Source organism: Meles meles, chromosome 1 (genome assembly GCF_922984935.1).
Source record: "Meles meles chromosome 1, mMelMel3.1 paternal haplotype, whole genome shotgun sequence".
Taxonomy (NCBI): Eukaryota; Metazoa; Chordata; class Mammalia; order Carnivora; family Mustelidae; genus Meles; species Meles meles.
This window is the reverse complement of record NC_060066.1, coordinates 216414447-216441763: the sequence shown is the minus strand read 5'-3', so window position 1 is coordinate 216441763 and position 27317 is coordinate 216414447. Positions and strand designations below refer to the sequence as shown.

The following is a 27317-nucleotide window of genomic DNA, read 5'->3' as shown; positions in this document are numbered from 1 at the left end:
CCGCCTCCCGGGAGGGGCCGCGCCGCCCGCCCGCCCCGCCCCGCGCCGCCGGCCGGACCCCTCCGGGCTCTGGCCCGATCGGGCCCCGGTCGCTTGCCCAGCGCCCCTGGACCCCGGGGCCACCGCCGGACCAGCCCCTGGGTCCTGGTGAGGGCTCTGGGGTTCCTCCCCCAACCCTCCTCCTGCGCCTTGGGGCCACCCGCACGTTGGTTGGCATCAGGCTTCCTCCAGCAAGTACCTGCCTTTGGCGGCGGGCCCTGCAGGGAGGTCACTCCAAAGCCATGGCCACATGGCCCAGCAAAGACCAAAGGATGCCCCGCAGTGGGGGCGAGGCCAGCCTCAGCACCATCTCCTCTCAGGGGTCAGCACCAGGCACCGGGACTGGGCAGCCTGGAGGCCCAGGCCAGTGTCCATGGCTCTCCCCAGGCTGCCCCATGATCCTGGGGTCCCGAGAGGAGCCTGAGCCAATCTGTCACCCACAGCCCCAGGTCAGCACTGCCTATGCGGGAGTCCCCAACACTTCCCCACGGGGACCTGAGGTCTTCCACGAGCTATGGGTCAGGAGGGGTCGTGGGGAAGTAAGGCCACCTGGGGCACAACTGATCTCAGCCCCAGAAGGGGCCGCGGGGAGAAGGGCTCCATTCTTCCAGCAGTCCCTGTGGGCAGCAGGACCCCAGGATCCTGCTGGGAAGTCGGCTGCCCCATGGGCTGTGCCCCCTTACTCCGTGCCCCCACCCCCAACCTTAGAAGCAGTCTGAGTTACAGGGTCAAGCCCGGAGGTCCCTCCAGAGGGACATGTGCCAGGCCTGCAGGAACAGGCCAGGTGGGGACTCAAGACAAAGCAAAGACGACCAGCAACGTCGATTTATTGGACAACTGCAAGTTCATTCCCAGCAAGATAGAGCCCACTGCTTTATTCAGAGTATTTGTACATTCCAGCAAGTTCGGAAGGTGGAAGGGAAGGAACCACGAGAGCCACAAATGCCTGGGGGAGACATACTACAAACCGTTGTTCACTGTTCGGGGTAAAGAAAAAAAAAACCTTTATAATCAACATCCCACCCGTAAGTACACGTGGGAGAGAAAAAGCGTGATTGTTCTGAATTGCGCATTTGTGTCTCTGCGTTTCCTGTGCACAGTCTATGGGTACCACTGCCGTCGGCCGGCAGAGCACCTGAAAGTAAAAACGAGTGTCAGGAAGGAGAAAGTATTAACAAAAGGAAGCTCGAAAAGACGGCTTCGGGAGGGTGCGCGCCAGGCGCCAGGCCAGCCGGGTCAGTAGAAGCAGACCGTGTGCAGGAAGGCTCTGCCGCTCTTTTCCTCGAACTCCTGAAGCAGCTCGTCGATCTCGTTCTCCATGTCCTCCGTGTGCTGAATCTGGGGAGAGCAGGTGGGCCGCCCTGAGCCCCGGGCCCGGCCCCAGCACCCGCCGAGCCGCCCCTCACCCGTCTCCGCACGCACGTTCCCACGTACCCCTGCCCTGGGCCTGCCTTGGCAGCAGCCTGCCGGGGAAGGGAGGCAGGGGGCACCTGCCGCGGGGCCCGCCCTCAGACGCCCCCAGTACACAAGCCGTGGGAGCGCACGGGCCTCCTGCCCCGCTGCGCAGAGGGGCAGCCACTTGCTCAAAGGCACGCCCCGCCATGCGGCTGAACACCGTCGTAGCCGCCACGCACCAGCCGCCCCTCACGTCCACTCCAAGCTGCGAGACCCACAAAAGTGTGCGGATGTGGCCAGGTGACCCTGGTGGAGAACTACTGCCCTAGAGGAGCCGCTGCAGCCAGCGGCCGACTCAGGGCTGACTCAGGGCTGGCGTGGGCCGGCCCAGGGCTGGGGCTGTTCGCTGGCCTAAGTCTTGGCCTATAAGCAATGCCTGTGTGAAGTGAAGACCAGCCCCCTGTGACTCATTTCTCGTCAGGGTGACCCAAACAGAAGTCACGTGTGCAACTTCTGGGACATGTGTTCCTCTTCAGCCCTTTCCCGTGCACAGTGGCCAGAACATGGGCACAAGTGCTGGCGCCCCAGCAGCCATGCTGGGCCCCGAGGGATCTGGGGAACAGAAGCTGTGTGGAAAGCAACAGGAGAGGAGGACCTGGGCCCCTCCCGTGGCAAACCAGTCCAGGCCCGCGCGTCTTGGACTTCCTGGTTAAGCCACTTGTTTCCCTCATTTTTCTGTCAGAGCCAGCTGACTTAATGCAGATCTCACAGGCGGAACAAAGGACAAGGCGTAGGGCTCTCTCCTTGGGTAGGTTCTTTCGTCACACTGAAGAGAAAATGTTTTGCTTTGGGCACAGCCACATCGCAGCTACAAAGCCCCTACAGTTTTCCACACAAGGGAGGATGCCCAGGGCCACTCTGGGAAGGCCAAGGACCGACAGGTCCTGAGGCTGAAGGGCAGGACACGACAGCATCCACAAGGCTCTGGGGGCCCCTGGGCTCTGCCGGACGGGACCGGAGTTCTGACAGGAGCTCTCGGTAGGGACACGGCCAGGCGCTGAGCAGGGCACTGAGCTCCCACCAACCGCACAACAAGCAGAAAGGCCAGTTCTTCAGTCAAGCCTGCGTGGTCGATGGGCAAACCAGCAGGGACATGGGCACTGACCCGGCTTTGGACCTGAAAATAACCCGACATGAACAGAACCGCGCGACAGCCCCTTTCCTGGTAAGACCTTCGTGTCAGGAGGAGGTGGTCCTGGTGTGTCCCTCCAGCACAGACTGCTCCCGGGGACCCCAGGTCAGGCCCACCTCGACCCTGGGCCAGAGCAGGGCCAGACACTCACACACTGGCACAGCTCACAGATGAGGAACGCCCCCAGGGTGGCCTCTTCGTGGTTGTCCTGGATGTCCACGTTGATGACGTGCACCGGCTGGCAGGTCTCCTGCTCTCTGGAATTCAGATCTGCCGGGAACAGAGCACAGCGGTCAGAGGCCGCAGGACCGGGGCACCCGCTCTACCTGTCCCTGGCCCCGGGGTGGTCGGCCAGGCCCGAGCGCTCCCAAGCCTGGTGGGGTCGATTCAAGGAAACCTGGGGGCCATCAAGCTCAACGCACCAGACGAAGCGCCAGACCCCCAGTTCCCTCGCTCCACACACGCCCTCCGTGTGCCCCAAGACCCCAAAACCTGCAGCGCGTGCTCCGACAACACGCAGGCGGTCTTGCACGGATGGGCACGCCCGCAGAGGGCACGCTCTCCCATCCCGACCTCCACCGTCAGGCGGGCCACGCAGGCTGGGGGCTTCCTTGTGAGGGCAGCCGCCGAGGCCGTGGCGGGCGAAGCAGGCACGATCGGTCTGCGGCCTTACCTTCCACCACCTGATCGTACACTCTCTCCTCACACGTGAGGATCAGGTCGAACAGGTCTCTGCAGTTCTGGAACCTTTCTGGCCGCGGCTTGATCCTCTTATTTCTGTCCAACATATGTAAGATGCCGTTCTGCGTGTAGCTACGTGCTGGGGTCAAGGAACTTTGGAAAGACTTCTCGGATGCAGGACGCGCCAGCCCCTGGCCAGCTCGGCGCCGGCGCGCACCAGCCCAGCTGCCCCCCGACCCCGGCAGGTGCCCTGGAGCAACGGAGAGGTGGAGGCCGGTCTGGGGAGCGGCCGTCCTCTGGGTCTCACAGGAGACAAGGAAGGCGGTCGGGGAGGCACCTGCCTTATGCCGCGCAGACAGGCTGCAGCCTTCACAGCAGCCCCTTTCCGGGAGGCAGCGAGCTGGTGTCTGCAACCTTCGCTCGCCTTTCCTCGACCTGCTGCTCTGACTCATCCTGGAGCAACGTGGTGACCACACACAAGAGCACAAAGACAAAGCCAGTCCCCCCAAGTCTGGCTCAGTTACAGCAGTACCAGAAAAATCTGGAAACCACCAAGAAGGGCAACTTCAGCAGCAAGAAGGGGGGAGAAGCCCCAGGTTAACTGGAAATAGTGAGCGGCCCAGAGCTCCAGCAGCCGGAGTCCCTCAGAGCTAAGGGGACACACACAGGCCCTGCAGCAGGAGTGCAGCCCCCCCGCCCCCACAAACCCAGTGACCCGGTATATACTCAGGGCCCCAGGGATAGGGTTCACTACCCTCAAGAGACAGGGACAAAGGCCCTAAAGGAGGTTCCTGACTACTGGGGATAAGCATCTCATTAATTCTATTTAAGAGACGGACGCTACCTGAGGATTTCCGAGTGACGCATTTAATGGTTTTCCCAGATGTTCGATTATGACAACTTATTAACCTCCTGTCACTCAGAATCCATTTCCTGCCTGTCCAGACGCAGAGAGAGCTTCCAGAACACACCCCTGCAGTCCGTGCGAGATTCTAAGTTGGAAAGACATGTCACTGTCAGCCGGGAGGTGCTTCTGTGACCGGTCATGTTTTAGCCAAGCGTCCATCCACTGTGCGTCCCCGGGGCCCGGCCCGCGCCCCACGGCTGCACCCAGGGCGGCCGTGAGCCACACGCAGGCAGTGGGGCGTGGAGCGCTCGGTCCTTCTTGCGCTCCGCGTCACAGTCCAGCGTGAAGAGACGGCGTAGGGCAGGCCCTGTGTGGGTGCAGCGAGGACAGAGGCGGCCAGGGCAGGCGGCACAGCACGCGTCCCCGCCGGCAGGAGGAAGACCACAGAGCACCAGCGTGTCCTCGGACCTGCCCCCCCGGGGCGCGGCTCCCGGCCACTAGGCACCCCACAGCAGCACTCCAGGGCCTCGCAAAACTGTCCCTCCCTTAAGCCTCCATGATTTATATGGAAGAGAAACAAACGAAACTGGGCTTCGTGTCAGGAAAAACGTCTAGTTCAGGGGCCACATCCCAGCCCCCCGCAGTGGCCCTCCTGGGCGACATTCTGGCCGACAGCAGCGACGTGAGGCCCGAGTTGGGCCGGGCGGGAAGTGCACAAGGCAGGAGCCCTTCATGATGAACCCACAAACCCACCTGCTGCTCCCAGTCACAGGGACCCGGAGCCCCAAAGGAACCACGCGAGGACAGGGACAGGATGTGAAGGTCAGCAGAGGGCAGTGAGATGCCCCACCACACAGAGGCCTGGACCAGCCCCTGGCCTGCCGACTCCCAGAAGCAGGGCAGCAGGCCCGAGTCTCGGCGGCAGGCCACAGCCTCCCGAGAAAGGGGCTCTCTTGACTGGCCTGGAAAACTGGGTTCCTAGGAGGTCGGGGGCAAAGACGTGGCATGCGGGCGCCCCCTCTCCCCAGCACCGACTGAAAGTGCCCTGGGAGCGATGGGGGGGCTCCTAGTGAAGCTTCAGCCTCCACACGAACCCCGAGATACTCCGAGAAGGCCGAGGGGATGAGGACAAAGCCACAGTTCCGCACTCTGGCTCCTGCAGGCCTCCGGGTGAGGACCCCCGGCCCCGCCCCGCCGAGCTCCGCGCCCGAGGCTCGCGCTTGTGTTGTGCACTCCCGGCCCCTGGTCTTCAGAAGACGCGCGTGCTCACTGCTCTCAGCAGCAGCAGGGGAAGGCGGCCTGTGAGCCGGTCCGCTGACCCCCTGCCCAGCAGCGAGGCCGGCACAGATCGGGGGCGCCTGGAGGGTGGGAGGGCCCAAGCAGCAACCTGGTGCTGTGCGATACCAAGGAAGCATGGAAAGGACCATCTTGAGACACCGCAGCGTCTGAACCAGCAGACGGACAACTCGGACCTTGTCACCAATGAGCACGCGCTCCTGAAGGACGGCCACGTAGTGCCAGCCTGTGGGCCCGAATGAAGCCCCCGGGCAGACACACGGGCTGCAGGAGGGGAGAGTATCCCCTGATAGAGAAACAGGAACGAGGCAGGATACCAAGTAGCCACAGGCGACCTGTCTTCTCTGTAAAGCTGAAATGCACACGGGAAACACGAGTCCCGTGCAGCAGAGACAGATGGGGGCCAGGGCCTGGGTGCAGCCTCGCCTGCACAGCCTGGGGCCCCGGGCCCGGAGGCCAGGCTAGGAGGTGCCTCAAAAGCCGCCCTTCTGGGACCCTGCACGTCTGTCCTCGCGAAGAGCGGCTCTAACCCTGACAGCCGAGGCACGCGGCTCTAGCTCGGATTCAGGGCAACTTTGCCACCATCAACCCTGATGTTCTCCTCAGCCCAAGACACAGAGGCTTAGCGGGACGTTTCCATCCTTAAAGCCACGTCGCATCTGGGGGACGTGGGCGCTGGGGCCCCAGAGAAAAGCCCTCACCGCGAGGCAGCCTCTCCCCACCCAGGGGAAGCCCCACGTGCCATCCTCGGAGGAGGGACGGAGGGAGCCGGGGCTGGCAGAGCAGGGCCCGCGCCCGTGGAGCCCGCCGCCGGCAGAGCCCGGGCTCAATGCGGAGACGTTTCTGCAAAGGAAGATGAAGAGAGGCAGAGGCGTAAGCTGAAGGCAACAAGGGACGAGCAGAAGAGCCATTTCCGAGCACGGAAAGGCGCCGACAGAAATCCAAAGGAGGGACCAGACGCTCGCTCTCCAAGGCCGCGGATTTACCAGCGGAGCCCCCCATCCTCCCTGAGCTGCGACGGGGCAGGGATCTGCGGCAGATCCTCCGCCCCAGGGCCTCGGCCGGGCCTGGCCAGACAGAGGCTCTTGCCAAGGACAGGTGAGCACAGCTCAAGCCTCATTTCCTCACAAGTGTCACGAGCCCAACACTAGACAAACCTGGGTGAGACAGGCTTGGGACACTGAGGACAGTAGAGCCCCAAGCGGAAACGACCGCAGCAGCACAAGGGCTCCCAGCGAGGTTGTGCCTGGGCACCAAGGGGCTTCGGGACCAAGGGCCTCGCAGCGCCCACGGATGGGGGCAGGGGCACAGGCCCCAAGTCTTCCCGCTCTGCAGCCAGGGGACCCCAGAGCTTCATCTTGGGGTAGGGGCCCCGGGTCCGCCGTACACCGCCGCGGGGTCAACACGCAGCTGGCAGCCGCCTGTGGCCCTGGTTGGACCAAGCACTGCTCACGCATCCCGCGCAGATGGTGCCTACCTCCGAGATACGGGGCAAAGCGCCCCAAGGACACGCACGCCAGGGACCAACACCTACTGTCCCCAAACGCTGCCATGCCTAATTCAGGTCCTTCCACTTTCTGGCCTTGGATGTGACCCAAATCTCTGCGGCTGAGTCTCCCCAAGAGTGGGCCGCGCCCAGATGCTCATCTTTTCGAATCCCCATAATCTAGTTTGACTCCGGTTCTAGACCTGATGGAACGGAAACAGACGCAAGACAAGAACTCTTACGCAGGGACCCACGTGCCCTCCCGGGAGGGAGAGCCAAAGGCAGTTCAGCTCAGAAATGCCCAAGTGCCAGCCGCCCGCCCCGCAGGCCGGGCCCCCACAGCCAGTCCTGCAGGACACAGTTGCGGGGGGCGCGATGCTGAGGAAGAGGGCCCCCCAGGAGGACTGGAGCGTCCGACAGCCCCTGGAAGGCTCAAGGACAAAACACAGCATCCAGGTAAGCGGGCCACGATCCCAGAAGCCCAGGGCCATTTCCCATTCCCAAACCCGTAACGCAGGACAACTCCCCGGCCTAGGAAATTAGAACCCCTAGTCAGGAGCCTTCCTCTCTCTCTTCTCTGCTGGGCTCAAGGATCTACACCCGCCCGTCTGCGGGCCTCCCTTTGGAGTGTGCGACAGGTGAGGGGCAGGGCAGTTGTCCGAGGAGACCGCTAGGCAGGGAGTGGTCTCCCCACCCCGTCTCCGGAAGAACTCGAGCATTTCCTTTCACTCTCAGGGCCGTGAGGCGGCAGCACCGTCTTCGCTTCAGATCGGCAACGAGGCGAGAACCAACAGCGCCGCGAGCCCGCGCCCTCGGCGGACACACGGGCTGGTCCACTCGGGGCCACACCATGACGTGGTGCCAGGCCCCACACACGCAGGGCCCCATGCTATGTGCCCCCCCCCCCCCGGTCACGGGGCATTTGTTGGAACAAAAGCTCCGGGGTTTCACTGAAGGCCCCTTTAGAAACACAACCCCAAGAGCCACAGGCAGTGGTCTCCGGAGGAAGCAAGACAGGCGCACGCCTGCCTCCGCGCAGACCTCGCAGGGCCATTTCCTGTCAGTCAGACGGCCGTGGCCCCCAACAGAACAGCAAGGATCACACAGGATCCTGCAGACGCACGCGGGAGCTCAGGGAACAGCCGTGTCGCACACTCCCAGAGAACACAGGCCCCGAGAGCCTGCCAGGAAAGGCCGACAGCGCCGTTTCTGGGGACAAGTGTTACTTACGTGATTAAAGAACCCTGGGAAAACAGGCCTCTGGGTTGGCACATCCAGAGTGCGGGGCCCGGAGCCCGCCCCCAGTCACCCACCTGCGCCACGCGGGGTGATGCTCCCAGTGGGGACCCGGGCCCGGGCGGCGCGGCCCGCAGGCAGCCGGGGCCAAGCGTGGGCACGTGGCGGCAGAGGTGCCCACGACCGTGTGGAGTCACACGGTGGCGGCAGAGTCGCTTCCACGGGGCTGGAATCAGCAGAGAACGTGCTGGAGAGGAGACGCTTGCGTCTGTCATCATGCTGTGCACGCCGGTGGCGGCAGCCACAGCCTCGGCTCCCAGGGCGCAGCATGGCCCAGAGCAGCGGCTGACGCCTGCCCCCCGCCCCCCAGGCTCGCTGGGGACGGGTCCCGTCCTGGCGGGGTCGAGGGGCAGCGGGGCGGACGCAGAGAGATGCCCATCTGCTTCACCTGGCCCTCTGCACGCTGTGCCGCCCGCGAGGCCAACCGCCCCGCGCGCAGCACGGCGGCTCCTGCTGGACTCCTGCACCAGGCACCAGCAGCGGAGGGCGGGGGAGGCCATCGCATTTCTTCGAAGGAAACACCCACCTTTGAACAGGGTTTGAAAGTACTGGCTGTCTGCCTTCCCTGGGTCTCCTGGGATCGAGCCCTGCATCGGGCCCTCTGCTCAGCGGGAGCCTGCTTCCTCCTCTCTCTCTGCCTGCCTCTCGGCCTACTTGTGATCTCTGTCAAATCAATCAATCTTAAAAAAGGACCGGCCGGAGGATCCTTTCTGCCGGGGGACACCAGGAGGTGGGGGCCGTGAGGCCAAACTTCAGGACCTCCTCTAAGGCTCCCCCAGCGTTGGTGAGAGCGAGGGTCTCACTCCTGGCCCCTGGAAGTCGGCCTGACGTGAACAGGCGACAAGGGTCATCGCAGTGCCCTGTCCAGTATGTCGTAGGAGACTTGATACAACTAGCAGACGACCACTTGTCCGAACCCGGAGAAACACTGCATTCGTTTAAATTTGAGAGAACGGGGCACCTGGGTGGCTCAGTGGGTTAAGCCGCTGCCTTTGGCTCAGGTCATGATCTCAGGGTCCTGGGATCGAGTCCCACATCGGGCTCTCTGCTCAGCGGGGAGCCTGCTTCCTCCTCTCTCTCTGCCTGCCTCTCTGCCTACTTGTGATCTCTCTCTCTCTGTCAAATAAATAAATAAAATCTTTAAAAAAATAAATAAATAAATAAATTTGAGAGAACATTCACAAAAAGACTTCAAGTAACTTGGCTGGACACATCAAATTGCAGTGGGAGAATTACTTTTAGTCTGTGCGCGCGTCTGAAGCAGCTCTACGCCCAACGTGCGGCTCCAAGTCCCGACCCTGAGCTTGAGGCACAAACTCTGCCCCGAGCCGGCCGGGCGCCCCTTGGTCTGTTTCAGACACACACGCCCGCCCCCAGCTGTTTAATTCTCTCAACATTCTAACCTCCAAACAAAAAGCTGACCCTGAAGATGAAGAATTTCAGTGAAGGTGACCTTACTTTTTAAAGAAAAAGCTTTAAAATTACGAATTAGTCTCCAACTCCGTGTCTTTTCTACATAAATGGTTCAAGACTGGACCACATCCCCAGCCTCCGTGGGGAAGAAGGGTGAGCCCAGCAGCGGGGGGCGTGCTGGGCTGCCGCGCTGGACACCGCCTGCCACCGGAAGGCAGCAGCATCCTGTGGGCTGGGGACGGTCTGCGGCGCCCCAGACGCCCACGTGACTGCAACACAGTACAAGGGAAAAAATAAAAGGACCCTCCTTCCCCACTGAAATTCTAATTACTAAGTGATGGAAAGAAAAATAGCGGTCTTACCATAAAGAACATTTAAAAAGGGGAGAGAGGCCAGCCAGAAGCAGGAACAGGGCACAGTAGCCAGACAAAGCCCGCGGAGCCCGCCCGCCCCGAGCGCGGCTTCCACGCTGTCCCGACAAGGCATTTTGCACGACGAACTGTCTGGCTCAAGGGGAGGGTGAGGAGCCCATGGGAGGGGCCAACAGTCCCTGGAAAACCACCCGCAGCACTCTTCACAGGGACCAGCAGGAGCAGCCAGAGCCACCGGCCTCCAAGAACGGCCAAGGCAGAGCGGTCGGCGAGGTTCACCAGCAACAGAAAGCCCAGCTGAACAGAGGCCACGGGAGAGAAGGGCGTCACTGAGTGTCTCCCAACTGGAACGCACCCAGAACTGCGTGAACCAGGGCCTGGCGGAGGCTTTTCATCATAAAGACCTCAAAATCTTACTCTTGGGGTAATGGGGACGCCCAGTGCGCCCTGAGTGAGGCTGGGACAGTAGCAGCTGCTGTCCGGGAAGAGGCCGGAGGCAGAACATGCGGCTCAGATAAGCTCTGGGGCCAGGGCAGGAGCCAGTCCTCCCCCCTCTTCCCGACGTGTGTCCCTGACGCTCCTTGCTTCAGGGGTCACACACCCACTGGGAGCCCCTCCTGGACAGAGGGCCGAGGGCATCCGCTGACAACACGGCATGGCAAGGCGACGCCCTGATGTAGTGCCCACACCCCCGCGCCCAAACGCAGGAGTCTGCTCCAAGGTGGACACAGCTGGAAAAGCGTCTCCATTCAGGGTGCCCTCCGTTGCCCTCCGCCCCCCAGGCTGGTGGGCAAGCTGTGCCTGGGTGAGGACCGCTGGGACTCGGACCCACACCTCCTGTCCGGCCTGGCGTCTCCCCGGAGCCCTCCTGCTCAACCCACTCTTGCCCCCACACGTCCTCCTGGGTCAGGGCCTGGGCAGTCTCCCCGGCCCGGGAAGAGGGTGCACTCCGAGCTGCCCCTCGAGCATACCCCTCTCCAAGGTCCTGACAGCTCACCTGATTTCCACCACCCAGAGCTACTATGTGCCAGCCACAGGCCGCGCCCAATCTAAGTTTAGATTCAGGGAAGAAAGGCCAAACGAGACCACACACGTGAATCACGCCAAGTAAAGGGGCACAGGCAGGAAGACCGGGCCACTCCTCACCTGTACGGATCCAGGAGACACCCCTCAGCCCGCGTTTTCAGGGCGAAGCACGAGTGTGTGGAAGCAAGAGGTTTCTCCTGGCTGCTCTGACGTCAGCAAGCTGTGAGGCTCGAGGGGCGCCCGGTGGCCTCCCCACACCCCGCGCGTCTGGTCTCCACAGGCCTCACAGTGACCAGCTGGACCCAGCAGCTCTGACCATCCCCCTTCCTCCCTCCCGAGAGGCGGAAGACCGCTGGAGAGGCCGAGCCCAGCGCTGCAGGGAGTGGGCGGATCTGGGGCCATCCTGGGGCTGTCGCAGGGCTTCCCAAGAACACAAACGCGGCCCACCAGCCATCAGAGGACAGGGACCCGGTGGGCGGGAGCCTCCGACAGAACCCTTGGCACACTTCCGGAGAGTGAGAAAGGCAAACAGCTTGGAGCCTGGGATCTTCTGCAAGGGCTGTGGGGACAGCTGGACCCTAGACCACACTCTGAGAACCACGACATGAAAAGCTTTCGAGCCAGGACTTCCTTGTATTAAAAGTCAGTTCATTCTGGAAACCAAAGCGGTTTCTGCAAAGCAGGTAGGCGGCACTAACAAGATGCCGGGAACCCCTGGAGGAAATTTCCACGCTAGCTCCTGAGCCCCGGCACCCGACCTAACTGTGGCCCCGTGGTGAGGCTCGGCGGCCAGGAGAGCTTCCGGTCTATGAAGTCCTCCTCCCGCCGTCCCTGGGGTTATCAGGCCATGGGAAACCACAGGTGCGATCCACTTGACCTAACCCACTCCCAACACACCTGGCATCAGCATCTCACCTACCGTGGGTTAGGGACACCACGTCTGTTCCCGGCCCTGGACGAGCTCTGGAAGCCGGGGGTGAGGTCAGCGTGGCTCTGTTACGCCCAGACACGCAAGTGACCCCTGGCAGCTACCAGCCAACCGTCTGTGTCCAACGTCCGGCCTCTCCCTAGAGGAGACACGATGGCGGCTCTTCTGCTTCGCTGGAGTAGTGTAAGGTCACGGCTTATATTTCAACCACAAGTGCTTTCCTAAAACCTGAAAGCTTAAAGATCAGCAAAACTAGATCAGAGTTTCTCCAGAAATCAGTGTTTAGCTTAGAACACACTCATTTGTTAAACAAACACTGTTTTCAAAAACTACTTAAAAACATAGCTGCCAACCAGCGTGCAGTGAGGTAAGGTCCAATACGGCTGAGGCAGGGGGCAGGGCCAAGCACCTCCAGCTCCGTGAGCCCACTGGGGGCAGGGAAGAAAGCGCTGGCTTGAGCTGCAGGAACCATTCCCATGATGGACCAGCAGCCCCGGCAGCTCCTTCCACCCGCGCCGAGCACAGTGGGAGACGGCCCGCTGACCTTGAAACAAGAGCCCAGGCAGACCTGAACAAAAAGGAAAAGACCAGTGGTCCTACTGCAGAACAACAGGACCTCTGAGAGGACAGAACCCTGAGCTTGTGTCCACTGGCCTCAGGCTCAGGACAGAGGTCAGGAGGCTGTGGGGATCCAGCAATCTCAGAATTCACTTTTATTTTCAGCTTTTACCCCAACACAAGAAAAATTGCACCTGGGCACACATCCAGCGGACCCTCAGACACTGGGGAGAGGGGCGCCCCCTGCAGGCGAAGATCCAAGTGTGACTGACTCTCCAAAACCTAGACCAGACAGCCCTCCGTCGCCCCGAAACCACACTGGTGACACCAACCCCACACCGAGACAGTTTGTCTACACCGCACGGTGTTCCCGGAGTCAGGTAAGCTAGAGAAACAGTGTTAAGGAGATCACGAGGAGACATTTACAGGGAGGTGCTGGGTCATCCGGGCAGCTCTGCTTTGAGGCCTTGTGTTACTGGGGCCTGCACACATATGGCAGCCCGAAGCCTCAAAGACGGAGCAGCCAGAGGACGACAGCGAGAATGTGGCTGAAAACCTAACCCGCGGGTGCCTGGCTGGCTCAGTGGGTTAAAGCCTCTGCCTTCAGCTCAGGTCATGATCCTGGGGTCCTGGGATCGAGCCCCGCATCGGGCTCTCTGCTCAGCAGGGAGCCTGCTTCCCCCTCTCTCTCTGCCTGCTTGTGATCTCTGTCGAATATATACATAAAATCTTAAAAAAAAAAAAAAAAAAAAAAGCCAAACCCCTAAGGCGAGTACACGAGAGAGAGAAAAATTAGAAAAACGTGCCGGATCCAGGCTCACACCCAGTGTCTCCCGACTGTGTGCAAAGCCAGGATCCCAGAAAGTGTTCGTTCTACTTGGGTTTCCAATCGGAGTTTAGGAGCAACCGGTCTCTTCTCCTATTAAAAATGCCACTATTATTTGCAGTTACTCTTCAAGACAAGTGATTTTAAGTGACTCTGTAGTTCGCAAAGCGATGATCTACTGCAAGGTTGGAAATGGGCTTCCGTGACACCTCACGAAGGCGCGGCAGCCCTCCCCTTGGAGATGCCCAATGGGGCCAGCGATCCGGGTGTGCGGTCCCAGATGGGCCCTTCAGACGTGAAGGAACTGTGGTCTCGTTTCAGCCAGACCATCCAGGCAGGCTGAGGGTTCAGCCGCAGACCCCACTCCCTCAGCGAGGGGAGCCCGGTCTGCTGGAGCCTGCATGCGGCTCCATCCCTCTGCTTGAGCCCACAGGGCACGGCTAAGGCTGCTCCGTATTCAAAATAACTCCAAGGTAAAGGAAGAAAAAAGGTTAAATCACATTAACACGTAAGACAGCCTGGCCCTCGCCAGCGCACGGGTGAGCCGCAAGCACGCTGGGGAGCCCACTCCAGGGCCCCGCGTGCAGGAAACGCGGGGGGCACCCAGGCACAGAAGGGGGTTTTCGGAAGGGGGCACGGGGTGACGGGCAACGTGATGGAATGAGGCCTGGGTGTTGCCGTAGCCGAGGAACCACTGAATTCTACCTCTGAGACGAACAATCCACTATATTCGCTAATTAAATTTAAATGAGATTTGAAAATGTGCTAAAACCTGCCCTGCGACGGCTGCTCAACCCTGAGGCACAGCAGCGCCCACCAGCCGCACTTCCCCAGCCACGCGCACCCTCTCCCGGCTGCGGTCTTCTGTGGCCCTCGCTAGCGAGAAAGTGGACGTTTCTGGTGGTCTGCAGAGGGTCAGGCCAGCGGGGATTCCCCGTGTTACCGGCAGATAATCCCCACGGGGAACTGGTAACCAGCCCGGTCTAGCCTCACTAGTTGAGAGTTGGTTTAACAAGGTTTCTGTCCCGACTCGCATCCCTGGCCTCCGCGTGCTCCCAGGGGCAGGTCCTGCAGGGACCGCAGACCAGTGCGTGGCCCTCCACCCCCTGGGGCCACCCTGCCCACAGACGGAGAGCCACAGGGAAAACCACCTAAAAGCAGCCAGAGTTTCAGAAATGAGGAGCTTCGGCACGAACAGGGCCGTGGGCCAGGACGAACTGAGAGCTCCGCGTCCCGGCCCTGCACCGAGCCTCTGGCGCCCGAGCGCGCGCAGGGGAGCCCGGCCCCCAGCCACGCCGCCTCACCGCCCGGCTCTGCCGTCAGGTACACTGTCCTCCTGTGACGTCACGCTCGCCCTCGAAAATGTGCAATTTACCGAACGTCCTGTTTCATCCGTGGTTGACATCCTAAAACCATCGCTTCCCCAGAAGCCCCAGTACCTGCGGCGAGACCTGGCTTCTGGTGCTCCTTCCGCTTTTTCCATCAGATGCCAACGCCGAAGCGGCTACACCAGCACCCCCCCGCCCCACTGCTAGTCAGGTAGTCCCCTCCTGTCCTCAGGGCACCTCCCAAGCCAGGTGTGGGACCCTCAACACACAGCTGAACGTCGCTGCCTCCTTCCGTTTCCCTCCTAAGGGGAAGGCCTGCACCCCCATCGCCGGGGTCCTGCCAGTGTGCACACCGACCCGTCCCCCCGTCCCCCCTCCCCGGGAGCAGATGCCCCTTCTTTACTGGCCCAGGGATGTACTTGGCACCCTTCCTAGAAGACAGAAATCCCACCCAAGTGAAGTCACTAACTGACAAAGGTATCTCTCTTCCAGAGCCTCGTGAGGGGCACTCAAAGGGGCGGTCCATGAAGGTGACCTTCCTACGCGGGGTCTCGGGAGGCAAATACAGCTGCTGACGGCGGAAGGAGCCGTGACCCCCAAGCAGCACACCGTCCCCAGGATGCAGCAATGGCGCACGTGAGCGGACGCCTCCTGGACCGGATGCTCTAGGGGAGACTGTGCGTCTGTGCGAAGACAACCCACAAGGACATTCTGAGTTCTGAGCAGCTGGTCTCCGCTCCTTCATTCAGAACTGCTAAGACGCACTCACCAACCCTCCTACTCCAAACCCTCTCATTCCGGTCTTCTTGAAACGTGGTAAAGTGCTGCCCACTCCTAGAAACAGAGCAACTAGGGTCAGCTCCCACGTCAGAAGGCCTCATTTGTAATAATTAAGGGAGTATGAACAAGCGCGTTATTTTCTTTTAGTTTCTCTGAGTACAAGAGCTTAAAAATGAATGGTGTTGGCTGGAAAACCTTAAAAAACAGATGTGGTCTCGAGAGAAGCTTCACGACATGTGGAGAGTTCAGACACAGTCAGAAAACCTGGAGTTACAGTCGGTGTCTCCAGGATAAGGGGGCTAGTGGTCACCTCTCTGCGAGGCTCAAGGGCGGCTCTCAACACAACAGAGAATTTCAGGGACAGCAGCCTTTCTGAGACGGGGCCTCTGGGTAAGCCAGGGCCCGCCCCCGCCCCCAACCCCCCGGCACGAGGGCGTGAGCAAGGCCCCAGCGCACGGCACAGCCACACGGAGACCGGACGCAGCTCACCGGGGCTGCGCAGGGGCTTCTCCCCAGTGCAGGCTCTGGCGCTTGTGAGAAAGGGGGGCACCCAGGACTTCCCAGAAGGACCTCGGGTCAGCTGCACCTCGAGTCCTGGACTCCCGCCTCCCACAAAGCCCTACACGCCCACGACGGCACTCTGCCTCAGCGCCCGACAGCTTTCTAATTGGAGCTGAGGGCAGCGAGCACTGGGCCAGACGGAGCAAGCGTCAGGGTCCAGTTTCACATTTTGCTAGCATGACCTCTGGGGCCATACTCCGTGCTAAGTAATCTACAGATTTACAAAAAACACCTGTAATTTATTAAAAATTGCAAGAGCGCCAACACAAAGACAGACTTTCCTCTCTGGTGCCTATGTTCCTTTCAGCTGGTGTATGTTTGAGTTCCATCCCGAGAACTAGAGAGCCCTCACTGTAGCAAGGCAGGCCCAGAAGTTCTAGAGTAGTACATGTGATCAGAAGTGTCCCGGGCAAAGGCCGGGCAACAGTGACCTTAACCACTATACAGGCTGAGGCCACGTTCATAATGAAAAATACCGTTTGTGGGGCACTGGGGTGGCTCAGTTGGTTAAGCATCGGACTCTTGGGTTTGAGCCTGGGTCGTGATCTCAGGGTTTTGAGACTGAGCCCCTCACTGGGCTTGGTTTTGAGACTGAGCCCCTCACTGGGCTCGGCACCCAGTGTGGAGTCTGCTTGGGATTCCCTCTCCTTCTCCCCCTGCTCCTCTCGCTTGTGTGCGTGCTCTCAGAATGAGTAACAATAAAAAATACCTTTTCTTTCACGTGAGTCTTAAGTAGCAGATCCGGTCTGTTTGCCTCTTCCTGAAATGAAATTCTCGCAAATTATTTGCTTCTAACATGCTTCCTTTGGTAGCAGACACGGCAGAGAGGAGTGAGGCTGCCTGTCTACCCGGGCCACCGCGCACGGTGTTCCTGTGTGCATATACACCCCCGCCTGCGGAGGGGAGCGGCCGTCAGCCCTGCAGCGGGAAAACCAACTCCGCTCTGTGGCTCCTGCCTCCTCACCTCTGCTGCCCTGGCCGATGTTACACCAGAACCCGCCCTCGACCTTGTCAACGTGGGCTCCACGTCTGCTTCCGCAGGCCCCACGCGTCCCCCTGCACACCACGTGTGCCGTGTGACCCAGCACTGCACGCCGAGGCAGCCGCTAGGTACCTGCATCACAGAAAGCCCTAGACTGGAGGCCAGAGCGACACCCACATCAGAGGACGCCTGCCAGAGACAAGCACGCGGGGTTTTTAAAAGGGCGACCCACTGGGATACAGTTCTTTGTCCTTCCTAAGGAGATCATTGTACATCTGATCATATGTAGTTTTGAAATCATAAACATTTGGCTTGTCGGGTGCTGGTCCTGGGAGCTTCACGTGCGTTCCCGTTCCGAAGGACCGGACGCTGAATCCCCGTTTGCTGAAAGACACAAAGAGAGAAAAAAATCACAGTTGGATTAAGATACAAAATTCTAAAGCCAAGGAATATGGAATGGAAAATAGACAAAATGAGTAACTGCTGATACTACAGACATGTTTTTAAATTCTAAACTTTCAGCGTATTATTCACAAATTTTTAGAAATTCTATAGCACAAGGGCGCCTGGGTGCTCGGACGTTGGGCATCTGCCTTCAGCTCAGGTCATGACCGCAGCGTCCTGGGATGGGGGACACCGCTTCTCCCTCTCCCACTTCCCCTGCTTGTGTCCCCTCTCTCACTGTCTCTCTGTCAGATAAATAAATCTTACAAAAAAAAAAAAAAAATCCTATAACATACTGGGGCATCCGAGTGGTCGCATGGTTGAGGGTCTGATTCTTGGTGTCGGCCCAGGTCATGTCTTGGGGGTCGTGGGACCCAGGCCTGCGTCGGGATCTGCGCTCAGCAGGGAGCTGGCGTGAGATCCTCTCTCCCTCGGCACCACCCCCCACTCACGCGCACAGAGCCCTCTAAGAAATAAAGTCCTTAAAAAAATTCTACAGCATATGACACCAAAACTGGATGAAAGCGATCGAGACGGAAGACAAGGGGTTGCTAGCGTGGTTACAGGGTGGCCGGTGAGCACCACATCTGTTCACCGCACGCCCCCCAGACCCTCTCTGACCGCCAGAGGCCCCACGGACACGCGGAGTTAGGAAGACTTCCTCCGGAGCACAGCTGACCACCGCCCGGACCGCTGTACAGGGTTCAGGTTCCCAGGACCTCCTCGTGTGTGACTCCTACGACTCTCCCACAGACAGGACCGCATGCGCCACAGACGGAGTGCCACGTGTCGGGCCCCCGACATCCTGTGGGCCGGGGCTCGCCGGGAAACCAGAACTGAGGTCAGAACTGAGTGTCATGAAGTGCAGCCCGTGAATGACAACTTGCACCGTAACAAACGTCCCCTGAAAGCAAACCTCCCAGGTGTCGCCACGGATAACCCCTCGGGTCGGCTGCGGTCACGTGCAATCGTCAGTCTGGCACAGAACTTGCTTCCAAACTCAGTCAGCAGAACTTTTAAGTGTTAGAAGCGTGTGACGAGAAACAGCTTTCTCATCACGGCTCCCTGCGCGGAAACCCGTACCGTCCCCATCTGAAGGAGCTCCGACAGGACGTGCGGCGAACGTATTCCCACCAGTGGCTCCGGCGTTCTCCCAGGCCCGCCTGGCTCCAAGATCCCCGGAGACAACGGTCTCAAGCTTTTCTAGGTCTTCCTGCAACTCCCACTTGACTGTGTCCAGAGATACGTCTGGTTTCCACAACGGAGAGGCGCTGCTGCATCTAGAGGCCAGGGGCGCTGCTAAAGCCCCACAATGAACGGACAGTCCTCCGACCCAAAGCGTCCTCAGGGCCAAGGCGGAGAACACCCTGACCTAGAAAATGAAATGACTAAACCCCACAGAGGGGCAAAGGTCTGAGCATAAAAGTCACAGGGAAGGAAAGAGCTTCATCTCACTCGTCCCAAGAGAAACACATCACGCAGAGGTTGAAGTCTGCTATGGGTCAGCACGGTCCCGCGGCCTCGCCAGGGTAAGGATGTGGTCCCTTCTGCTCACGGCCACGTCCCCGGCAGGCACACAGCAAGCAGCTGGCAAAGCGCAAGTAACACTTTTCACGGCAGGAAAACCTCCCTGAGATGGTGCCCCTGGGCACGACCTGCGAGCCTCTGGAGAAGGTGCCAACACCCGGCACGTGGACAGCGCTGTCCCCTCCAGCACAGACGCTTGAGTCCGGAAGCCGGTCCTACGGAACACACGCGGACCCGCCGCAAACAACCCCGCACGACACTCACTGCAGCCCTGAACGGACCCAAAGATGACGAGAGCCGCCCTGTGTGTTCCGCCCCCCAGCAGGGTCCGATCGCAATGGGAAAGAGGTGAGGGTGCCACACACACCAAAAAGCTCCTGCGATTATTCACAGAGAAAGCGAAGAGCGGAAACGCATCTGGCTCCAGCGGCACAGGGGCCCGGGAGAGGCCGCGACCCCGCGGAAGGGGGGCCTCCGCACCTGGCACACACTGAGCACCGAGCCCGCACATCCTGCAACGGTCGGTTTTAGCAGCATTCTCGTCAAGTTTCGTCCAAACACCTCACCCGAGTCCTCCGAGGTTGGTAAGAGCTGAGTCACATGCCTGCACCCCGGAAGCATGAGATGCGGAAACTGACCCCCCGAGGGTCGCTCGTGACCAAGAACGGAGCCTACCAGCACACTCCTGAGAAGCACACCAGGCCCCACGCACACCTGAACTGCTAAAACAACCCTCAAAAAGAGAAAAACCCAGCAACCCTCCAGACGACCAACATTTCCAATACCTGATCACAAGGCACCTGTGCTGTGACCACAGGGTGACGGGGCCCAGCCACAGGGCACGGACGCGCGGCACAAGTCGACGCGTGTGCACCGAGAAGGGGCGCACAGACCACCTTCACTCCAAATCCGAACCTGTTTCTGACCAGATGATGTACACTAAAATACATACTTTCTCCCAAGCACCAACAAGCCCGTGACGAAGGCAGCCTCTCAACAGCCCTCAAGGTCAGTCGGCGGGGCCCTTGTTTCTGCACAGGTCCCAAGCCCCTAAGACAGTCCCAGAGGAGCAGGCTGTGGCCAGGAGCACCGAGAGAACACAAAGCGGTGAGCCAACATGTCATCACAGTGCGAAGAAGGGCCCGGAAAAAGCAGCGCTTCGAGCTCCAGGCCCTTCTCCCCAAAGTGTCCCAAAGCCATTCTCCCACTGAGCCAGCGGCTTACTGGCTGCGGAAATGCGAAAACCACACATCGCTGGGGGGAGAAGACGAATTGCTCCTGAGACTAACTATGGGCAGCATAACCTTCCTTGAAGCTTGCCAACCCTCAAGTCTCCCTTGAGTTTTCTGGGTGTCTCACGGAAAAGCAAGGTGCCCAGAAGCGGCCAAGTGTCCTGGGCCCTGGTAAGCCGACATCACCGACCACTTCCCTTGTGTCCAGGAGTGGGTTTACTTCGAGGGCGCTCGGCCATTCACACACCCAACACCTGTATGTCACGGCACGGCCTCTCCAGCAGGTGGGGGAAAGGAGGGACGGGCACTGGGAAGCCACATGCGCCCACAGATAAGACCCCCAAGGACAGGACTGAAGCTTCAAAACCTAAAAATCACCACCACCGTCACTGGTGGCAGCCGGCCATTCCATTTCGATTCAGCAACTTTCCTGGGGCTTACTGCGCACCGGGGATACAACACGATCGAAACAGATCCAACACTCTCTCCTTCGACAGTCAGGGGCCGGCGGGCGGTGGGGGGCAGGACAAAGTAGGGAAAACCCCCAGTACACAGGACAGTGAGAGGACAGCGATGGAGAAAGCCACGGGGCAGGAGCAGAGCCCGCTCATGGGGAGAGGGAAACGGGACAGCGCACCTCAGAGCCTTTCACAGCACACACCTCACGATGCGGAGACCCTGGACAGGGCCCCGCGGTGTTTCGGGCCGGGGTAGGGGAGACAGGCCACCTGAAAGCTACCCACAGGGCTCCCGGGAGGCTCCAGATGGAGAGCCCCGATGCAGGGACTCACATCCCCCCTCCCGCCGGGGCAGCCCGAGACTGAATGGCCGGGATGATGGCACCTGCCAGGCCCACCTCTCTCTTCCACGCATCTTCTGTGGCTCGCATTAGCTGTCCAGATGGAAGATTCTCCACTTTTAGGCTAGCCACATCCGTAAAAGCAGATCGTCCCAAAGACAACCCAGCCCAGGGGCGCCTGGGTGGCTCAGTGGATTCAGCCGCTGCTTTCGGCTCAGGTCATGGTCTCAGGGTCCTGGGATCGAGCCCTGCATCGGGCTCTCTGCTCCGCAGGGAGCCTGCTTCCTCCTTTCTCTCTGCCTGCCTCTCTGCCTACTTGTGATCTCTGTCAAATAAATAAATAAAATCTTTAAAAAAAAAAGACAACCCAGCCCAACATTCCACCTGGCTTAACCAGGCTTCCGAGGGGGTGACTGCCGGAGCTGCAAAGGGACGGGTGGGGCTCGGAATGAAGGCAGCCGCCCCTCCCCCATCAGAAACAGCCCGGGGGCCTGGTGTCACTGGCCTCCCCAACTTTCCGAAATGGCGGTCGAGTGTATTTGAAAATAAAACCGAAGTGCCGTCCGTTCTTCCCCCGACGGAATGTTCCCGAGAGGCAAACAGGCTAATGAGCAACAGAAGTGCTGTTTCTTTGAAGCCGATGCAGCGCCCATCTCGCTGTGTGACCACACGCAGCTTGACGACGATCTTCCATAAAGAAGCGACGCTAAAAAAACATTCCCGACAACCTAGAGGCTCAACGTCTTTACAAGTACCAACAGATCGATCATAAAGAACCCATCACAGAAAATGTCAAGTTTTGGGAAAGAGAACTGTTTCCATTGCTATCCCCATGGCTAACGGTAAAACAAGGATGTTCAAACGAACCCGAAAAGGACCATAAGCAAACACCAAATTAACAGCATGGGCTACGCTTTGTTTTTTATTTTCCACAGTGAAATTACTAACCAATGCCATGCGTTTCTTTGGCCAAGACTGGAATCCTAGAGCCACGGCCAGCCTTCAGTAAGCACACTCTGCCTCTAAGTCGGGCCCAGCGCGCCCACAGCCCCAGGTCACCTTCCCTACAGGCACATCACTCACCGCTACCAGCCCGATGGCTGCCCGTGATGACCTCGAACCTACCGACCAATCGACTGCTCGCAAGCCAGCAAACCCCAATGCCTGCCTGCAGCTGCTCGGCCAGGCGCCGGCAAGATGAGCGCCCCTGAAACGTGAGCGCCCCAGCAAAACCCAAGTCATCGCCTGCTAAATGTGCGCTATAAACACGTTTTAGCAAACGCTTCCCAGGAGTCACACCTTGTTATCCTCCCACAAGGTCAACAACCAAACTGAGCAGCTAGGCCTGAGATGCCGGTGTCCCGCTGTGACAAGTGCACCTTCCGTTTAGCGCCACCCCCCTCTGGCACTCCCGCTTCGACGTCCCTCCCTCCCCGACTGCTCTTCCTCAACCTTGGCTTTCTGCTGGCCACCCTGCTCTGCTGGCTGCTGTCAGCCTGCCTGGTGCCCGCCCCGCCCCCCGTGACAGCAGAGCAGGCCCTGGAGATCCGGCACTTCGCAGGGTCAGCGACGAACGATCACAAGTGCGCTGCTTTCCTGCTCCAACCCTACGGGGCCCCAAGCCAGGATGTGTTACTAACACGGGCGAAACTGCTGAGCTATCTTCCCTGCTCCCGGCTCCACCCGTTCTCATCTGTAAAAGATTGGAGATGCAGGAAAGAATGTTTTAGCTGTGGGAGCGGTTACCCTACTTGGTCTACCCAGTTCTGAATCCGTGTTCGCATGGAAACTGCCTTTTCTCCAAACCACCCTCCTCACTTTAGCTCTGTCTCCGGAAGATGGAAAACAACGCAGTCCCTTAAAACCTAGGAAGGCAAATGTGTTCCTCTGTAGACACCTTTCCTGCATTCCCTGCCTTTCTTAAAAATTCATAATTTCTAATCCTTTCACCTTCCTAAACAGTTCCCCGTTTATTTTTTTTCAAACGTACCCAGAACCAAAATACCAAAAGAGGTAGGCAGAGAGGCTGCAGGGCACAGCTGACTACCGCTCCCTGGTAAAGGCAAGAGATTTCTGGAAATGGGTCCAAGATCAGGGAGTAAGTTTCACACCATGAATGGGGGTGCTCCTGTGACACAACCACAGACTTGGTCCCATCTGGGAGAGGATGTCCAGTTTTGCCCCGGTTCCAGTGTGGCTGGGAGCCCACATGACCTGGTGATGGTCTGAGAGCCCGACCCCAAACTGGAGAACCACAGGACCTGAGCTGATTCTGCTGCCTCCCCTCACCCTGGAACCTTCTTCAGCCCATGCTTTATCCATCTGGAGTCTCAGTTCTGTTACTCAACATAACCAGAGTCCCTTATGTCCAAATCCTTACTGTCCCTCATGAGCTAGGGCTTCCAGTTCTGGGCACTGCCTCTTCACATGTGTTAAATGCGGACATCTAAGGACTGCAAGGATGAAATCAAACGGCATTTAGAACGCACCTGGCATGGGGCGCCTGGGTGGCTCAGCTGTTAAGTGTCTGCCTTCGGCTCAGGTCATGATCCTAGGGTCCTGGGATCAAGCCCCCCATCAGGCTCCCTGCTCGGCAGAGAGTCTGCTTCTCCTTCTCCCACTCCCCCTGCTTGTGTTCCCTTTCTCGCTGTCAAATAAATAAAATATTAAAAAAAGAAAGAAAGAAAGAAAGAAAGAAAGAAAGAAAGAAAAGAAGCACCTGGCAGAGAGAGCTCAAGAGATTGACTCTCAACCTGGTTCCTTCATTTGCAGCCTCTCTGCTCCTGTTCCCCAAACCACACTGCCTTAGGACTGAAAACAGACCCGAGAACTCAGCTCAGCAATACGCAGAAGTCTGTCTCACAAAATTTGTTTTGAATGAGACTAAGAGGACTTCCAAGAATCAACATGCCCCTTAACATCCAGATTATTCTGAACAAAAAAATAAATTAATCGGCTCCAAAGGGAAATCTCGGTCTACAGCGTACAAAGAACAGAACAGGCGTCTGCGGAAAACACTCCCGGAGACCCTAGAGCTCCCACAGCTGGTGCTTGGAACAAGGCAGTCTCAAAAGATCAAAAATAATCACCCCAGGGAACACTGACATACGTGAGAGAGATATGTATGTGCGTGTGCGTGTGTACGATACATCGTGATATATGATGTAAGTGCCAACATTTATGACCATTTGTATTTGACTTGTCAGAAAACAGAGACGATTTGCGACAGGGCCATAACACATAAAGTAAAACAGGGTATCCCGCGTAAAACTAGCCCCTGCGCGGATTCACTTAACTGCGTTCCTTTCAGTACTTATTTCAGAAGACTCCCTGTGTTTCACAAACACCTTCTGTAGGGCCCTGACGTTCATAAGGTCTCTGGCGGTTTCTCTGCAGGTACCTTTAAAAACCACCATATCAAGTTCTGTAAAATCCAAACAGAAATAAAGCCACAAATAACTGTGAAAAGTGAAAGACATGGGAAGTTGTTCCATCTTAACAGCAATTTCAAAACTAAAGGAGGGTGAGATCCTCTTTTGCCCTAGCAGCATGAAAAAATGAAAGTAACGCCCAGCTGGAGAAAACGGGAGTCCTGTAAGTAGGTTCTCCTCTGGAAGGTAGTCTGGCAAAATATATGAAAACATGAACTATGCCCACTTTTCGAGTCAGCAATTCTACCCCTAGGAATTCACCCAAGGAAACAATCAGAAAACTGCGCAAATGGATTTATATGGCACAGGATGTTGACGTTTTAAGAATGAAAGATAAAAAGCAGCTAAAATGTCTACTAATCTGGGGTTGGCTACAAAATTAATTGCTCCACAGAATTCCTCTGGATTACTACTGTGCCCTAATTTTGTAACCACTGCCATTACTCAATATGAATAAACGTATTCAAATTCAATAAACAAAATAACCCCCAAAATCTAACATTATGTGGAGAGAAATTTCAGAACATTTTACTCTCCCTTCAGTGTACGCACACCCAGGACACACCCAGAAGGTGCCCCAGCGGTCCTGTAGGAACCATGGCTGCCTCTGTCTTCGATGCATTCTGTTTGCCATTTCTTCTTCTAAGGAATACTATTTTCTAACAAAGGAAAACATCCCCCGAGTTTAGGTATTTCAGCAATTCAAGATTCAGGTCTAAGTCAACATCATATTCGTGATGTCAATAATACAGATTACCCTGGAGCGCCTGGATGGCTCAGTGGGTTGAGCCTCTGCCTTCGGCTCAGGTCATGATCTCAGGGTCCTGGGATCGAGCCCCGCATCGGGCTCTCTGCGCGGCCAGGAACCTGCATCCCCCTGTCTCTGCCTGCCTCTCTGCCTACTTGTGATCTGTCTGTCCGATAAATAAATAAAATCTTTAAAAACTGATAATACTAATAGAGATTACCCTGAACTTACCTTCGTTTGGAGCCTCCTCTCGAAGCAAATTTGAAACACGGTACAGGGGTACAAGCACACCTAAGAACTCTGCCCTGGCGGTGACCGGAGGGTTCCTTCTGCACCCCCACTTCCGCAGGAGACCCACTGCCGGGCCGGCCACCACCGCTCTCAACTACACAAGGACGAAGCGTCCTGTAGGGATCGGCTTGGGGAAGTATCGGATGGGCAAGTTGTGGAACTGGTTTCATGACAAAACTGCCAGAGGTAGTTTAAAAAGAAAAAAACAAAAACATGTCCCTTCCGTCGAGTTCCCCTGACCCCTGCCCCGCGGATACTGAAGACCAGCCAGGATCAGCACCACGAGGGGGTCTCCAGATCCCCTCTTCTCACTGAGGGCACCAAGTTTCATTTTCCTTCAGTGACTCCGCAGGAGCGTTAAACTTACCCAACTCCGAACGCCTGTAAACTTAATACTAGCACTTTTCGGTTTAAAACAAGCTTGCAGTTGTAAAGGTTTCTGGTTAAAAACCACCTTCACACTGAATTGTGAGGTGCAAACCATCCCACTCTGACGGAAAACGGCAGTGAATGCGGTGGGCCGCGGGGACAGGTTAGGAAAGACGACGCTCCTAACTAGCAGAGCTGAACCCTGACGCGGTGAAAAAAAGAAAAGAAAAGAAAGAAGAGAACGTGCAGAAAATTCTAAGTTTTCCAGGTCACTGAGGAAGGTGGTCCCGGGGAGGCGGCGGCGCTGCTGTCCTCTGGGCCGGGGACACTCCGGGAAGAGGCTTCCCGCACACCAGACTCCACCCGCGAGTGGTCAGTGTCACGGCCTGCGAGGCCTCGTGACGGACGCCTCATGACACACCCGACGCCAGCGTCGCGGGAGACCAGCCAGCGCGGACGTGCAGCCTAGAAACGCAACACCGAACCCCGTGGGGCGCGCACGCGCGCGGCTGGAGGCTTATGGGACCGAGGGCATGCTCGGCCCCAAACTCAACGAGATACAAACTCGTGGCGTTCACAAAGCCGGCCGTGCCCGCGTTCGGGGGTTCGGTTTTCCCGGGCTAGGCCGCGTCGTGCAAGCTTTCCGGGGGGCCCGTGAACGGCCACGCGGCCTGCACCCCGTCGTGGGACGCGACCCGGGCTGGCACTCTCGGGCGGACACCCCACAGAAGGGCCGCCACCGCCGGAGGCACAGACGTGCGAACACAGCGGACGCCAAGGCACCAGCCCCTCGGCTTCGCCGGGAGCTGGGAGCGCCCGGGAGCCTCCGGGCTCAGAACCCGAAACCTCGCGCGGACGACCGAGCCTTGGGGCTCCTCGCTGCGCTCGGCCCCGGGACCGACGAGCCCGGCGCGGCCCACCCGGCGTCGGGCCTAAGGGAGCGGGGCGGCCGCCCAGCATGGGCCGGCGTCCGACGGGGCGCGCGAGGCCAGGGCGGAGACCCCAACTACCTGAGGATGTTGTGCGCCTCCATGCTCCGGTTCTGGTTGCTCGAGCACACCACCGCCACCCGCAGCGGCGACGACGGCATAGCGGCGGCCGCAGCGACCGCGACGCAACCGCTCCGGGACGCCCACCCAGCCGCGGCGCTTCCGCGCGAGCAATATGGCGGCCGCGGCGCCCGGAAGTCATGACGCCAAGGCGGCGGCGCCGGCGACGTAGCGCGTCAGGACGCGGGCGCGGGCGTGTGCGCGGCGTCCCGGCGGCCCACCCGCGCCGGCCCACAGCGCCCCGTCGCGAGAGCAGGGAGGCTCCTCCGGCGGGCGCCGAGCCCACAGCGAGCGCGCCGCTGTTCCCGGCGGGCCCGGCAGAAGCCCGAGCTCCTCGCAGGGGCCGCCCTCGGCCCGGAGCCCGGCGCTGGCGTGCTACGTCACAAAACCCGGCCGCCGTCGCCAGGAATGACGTGGCGCCG

General features: G+C 58.9%; 1 protein-coding gene across 1 annotated transcript; it reads right to left on the bottom strand.

Moving 5' to 3' along the window:
• Nucleotides 1–887: 887 nt before the first annotated feature.
• On the bottom strand, nt 888–27208 carry SSU72 (SSU72 homolog, RNA polymerase II CTD phosphatase). Its single transcript, XM_045999066.1, has 5 exons — nt 26857–27208; nt 17246–17389; nt 3300–3439; nt 2778–2896; nt 888–1377 (listed from the first exon to the last, which is right to left on the bottom strand). Exons 1-5 carry the CDS (start codon nt 26934–26936, stop codon nt 1276–1278), a joined length of 585 nt encoding a protein of 194 aa, XP_045855022.1. The 5' UTR covers nt 26937–27208; the 3' UTR covers nt 888–1275.
• Between the last annotated feature and the right edge of the window lie 109 nt (nt 27209–27317).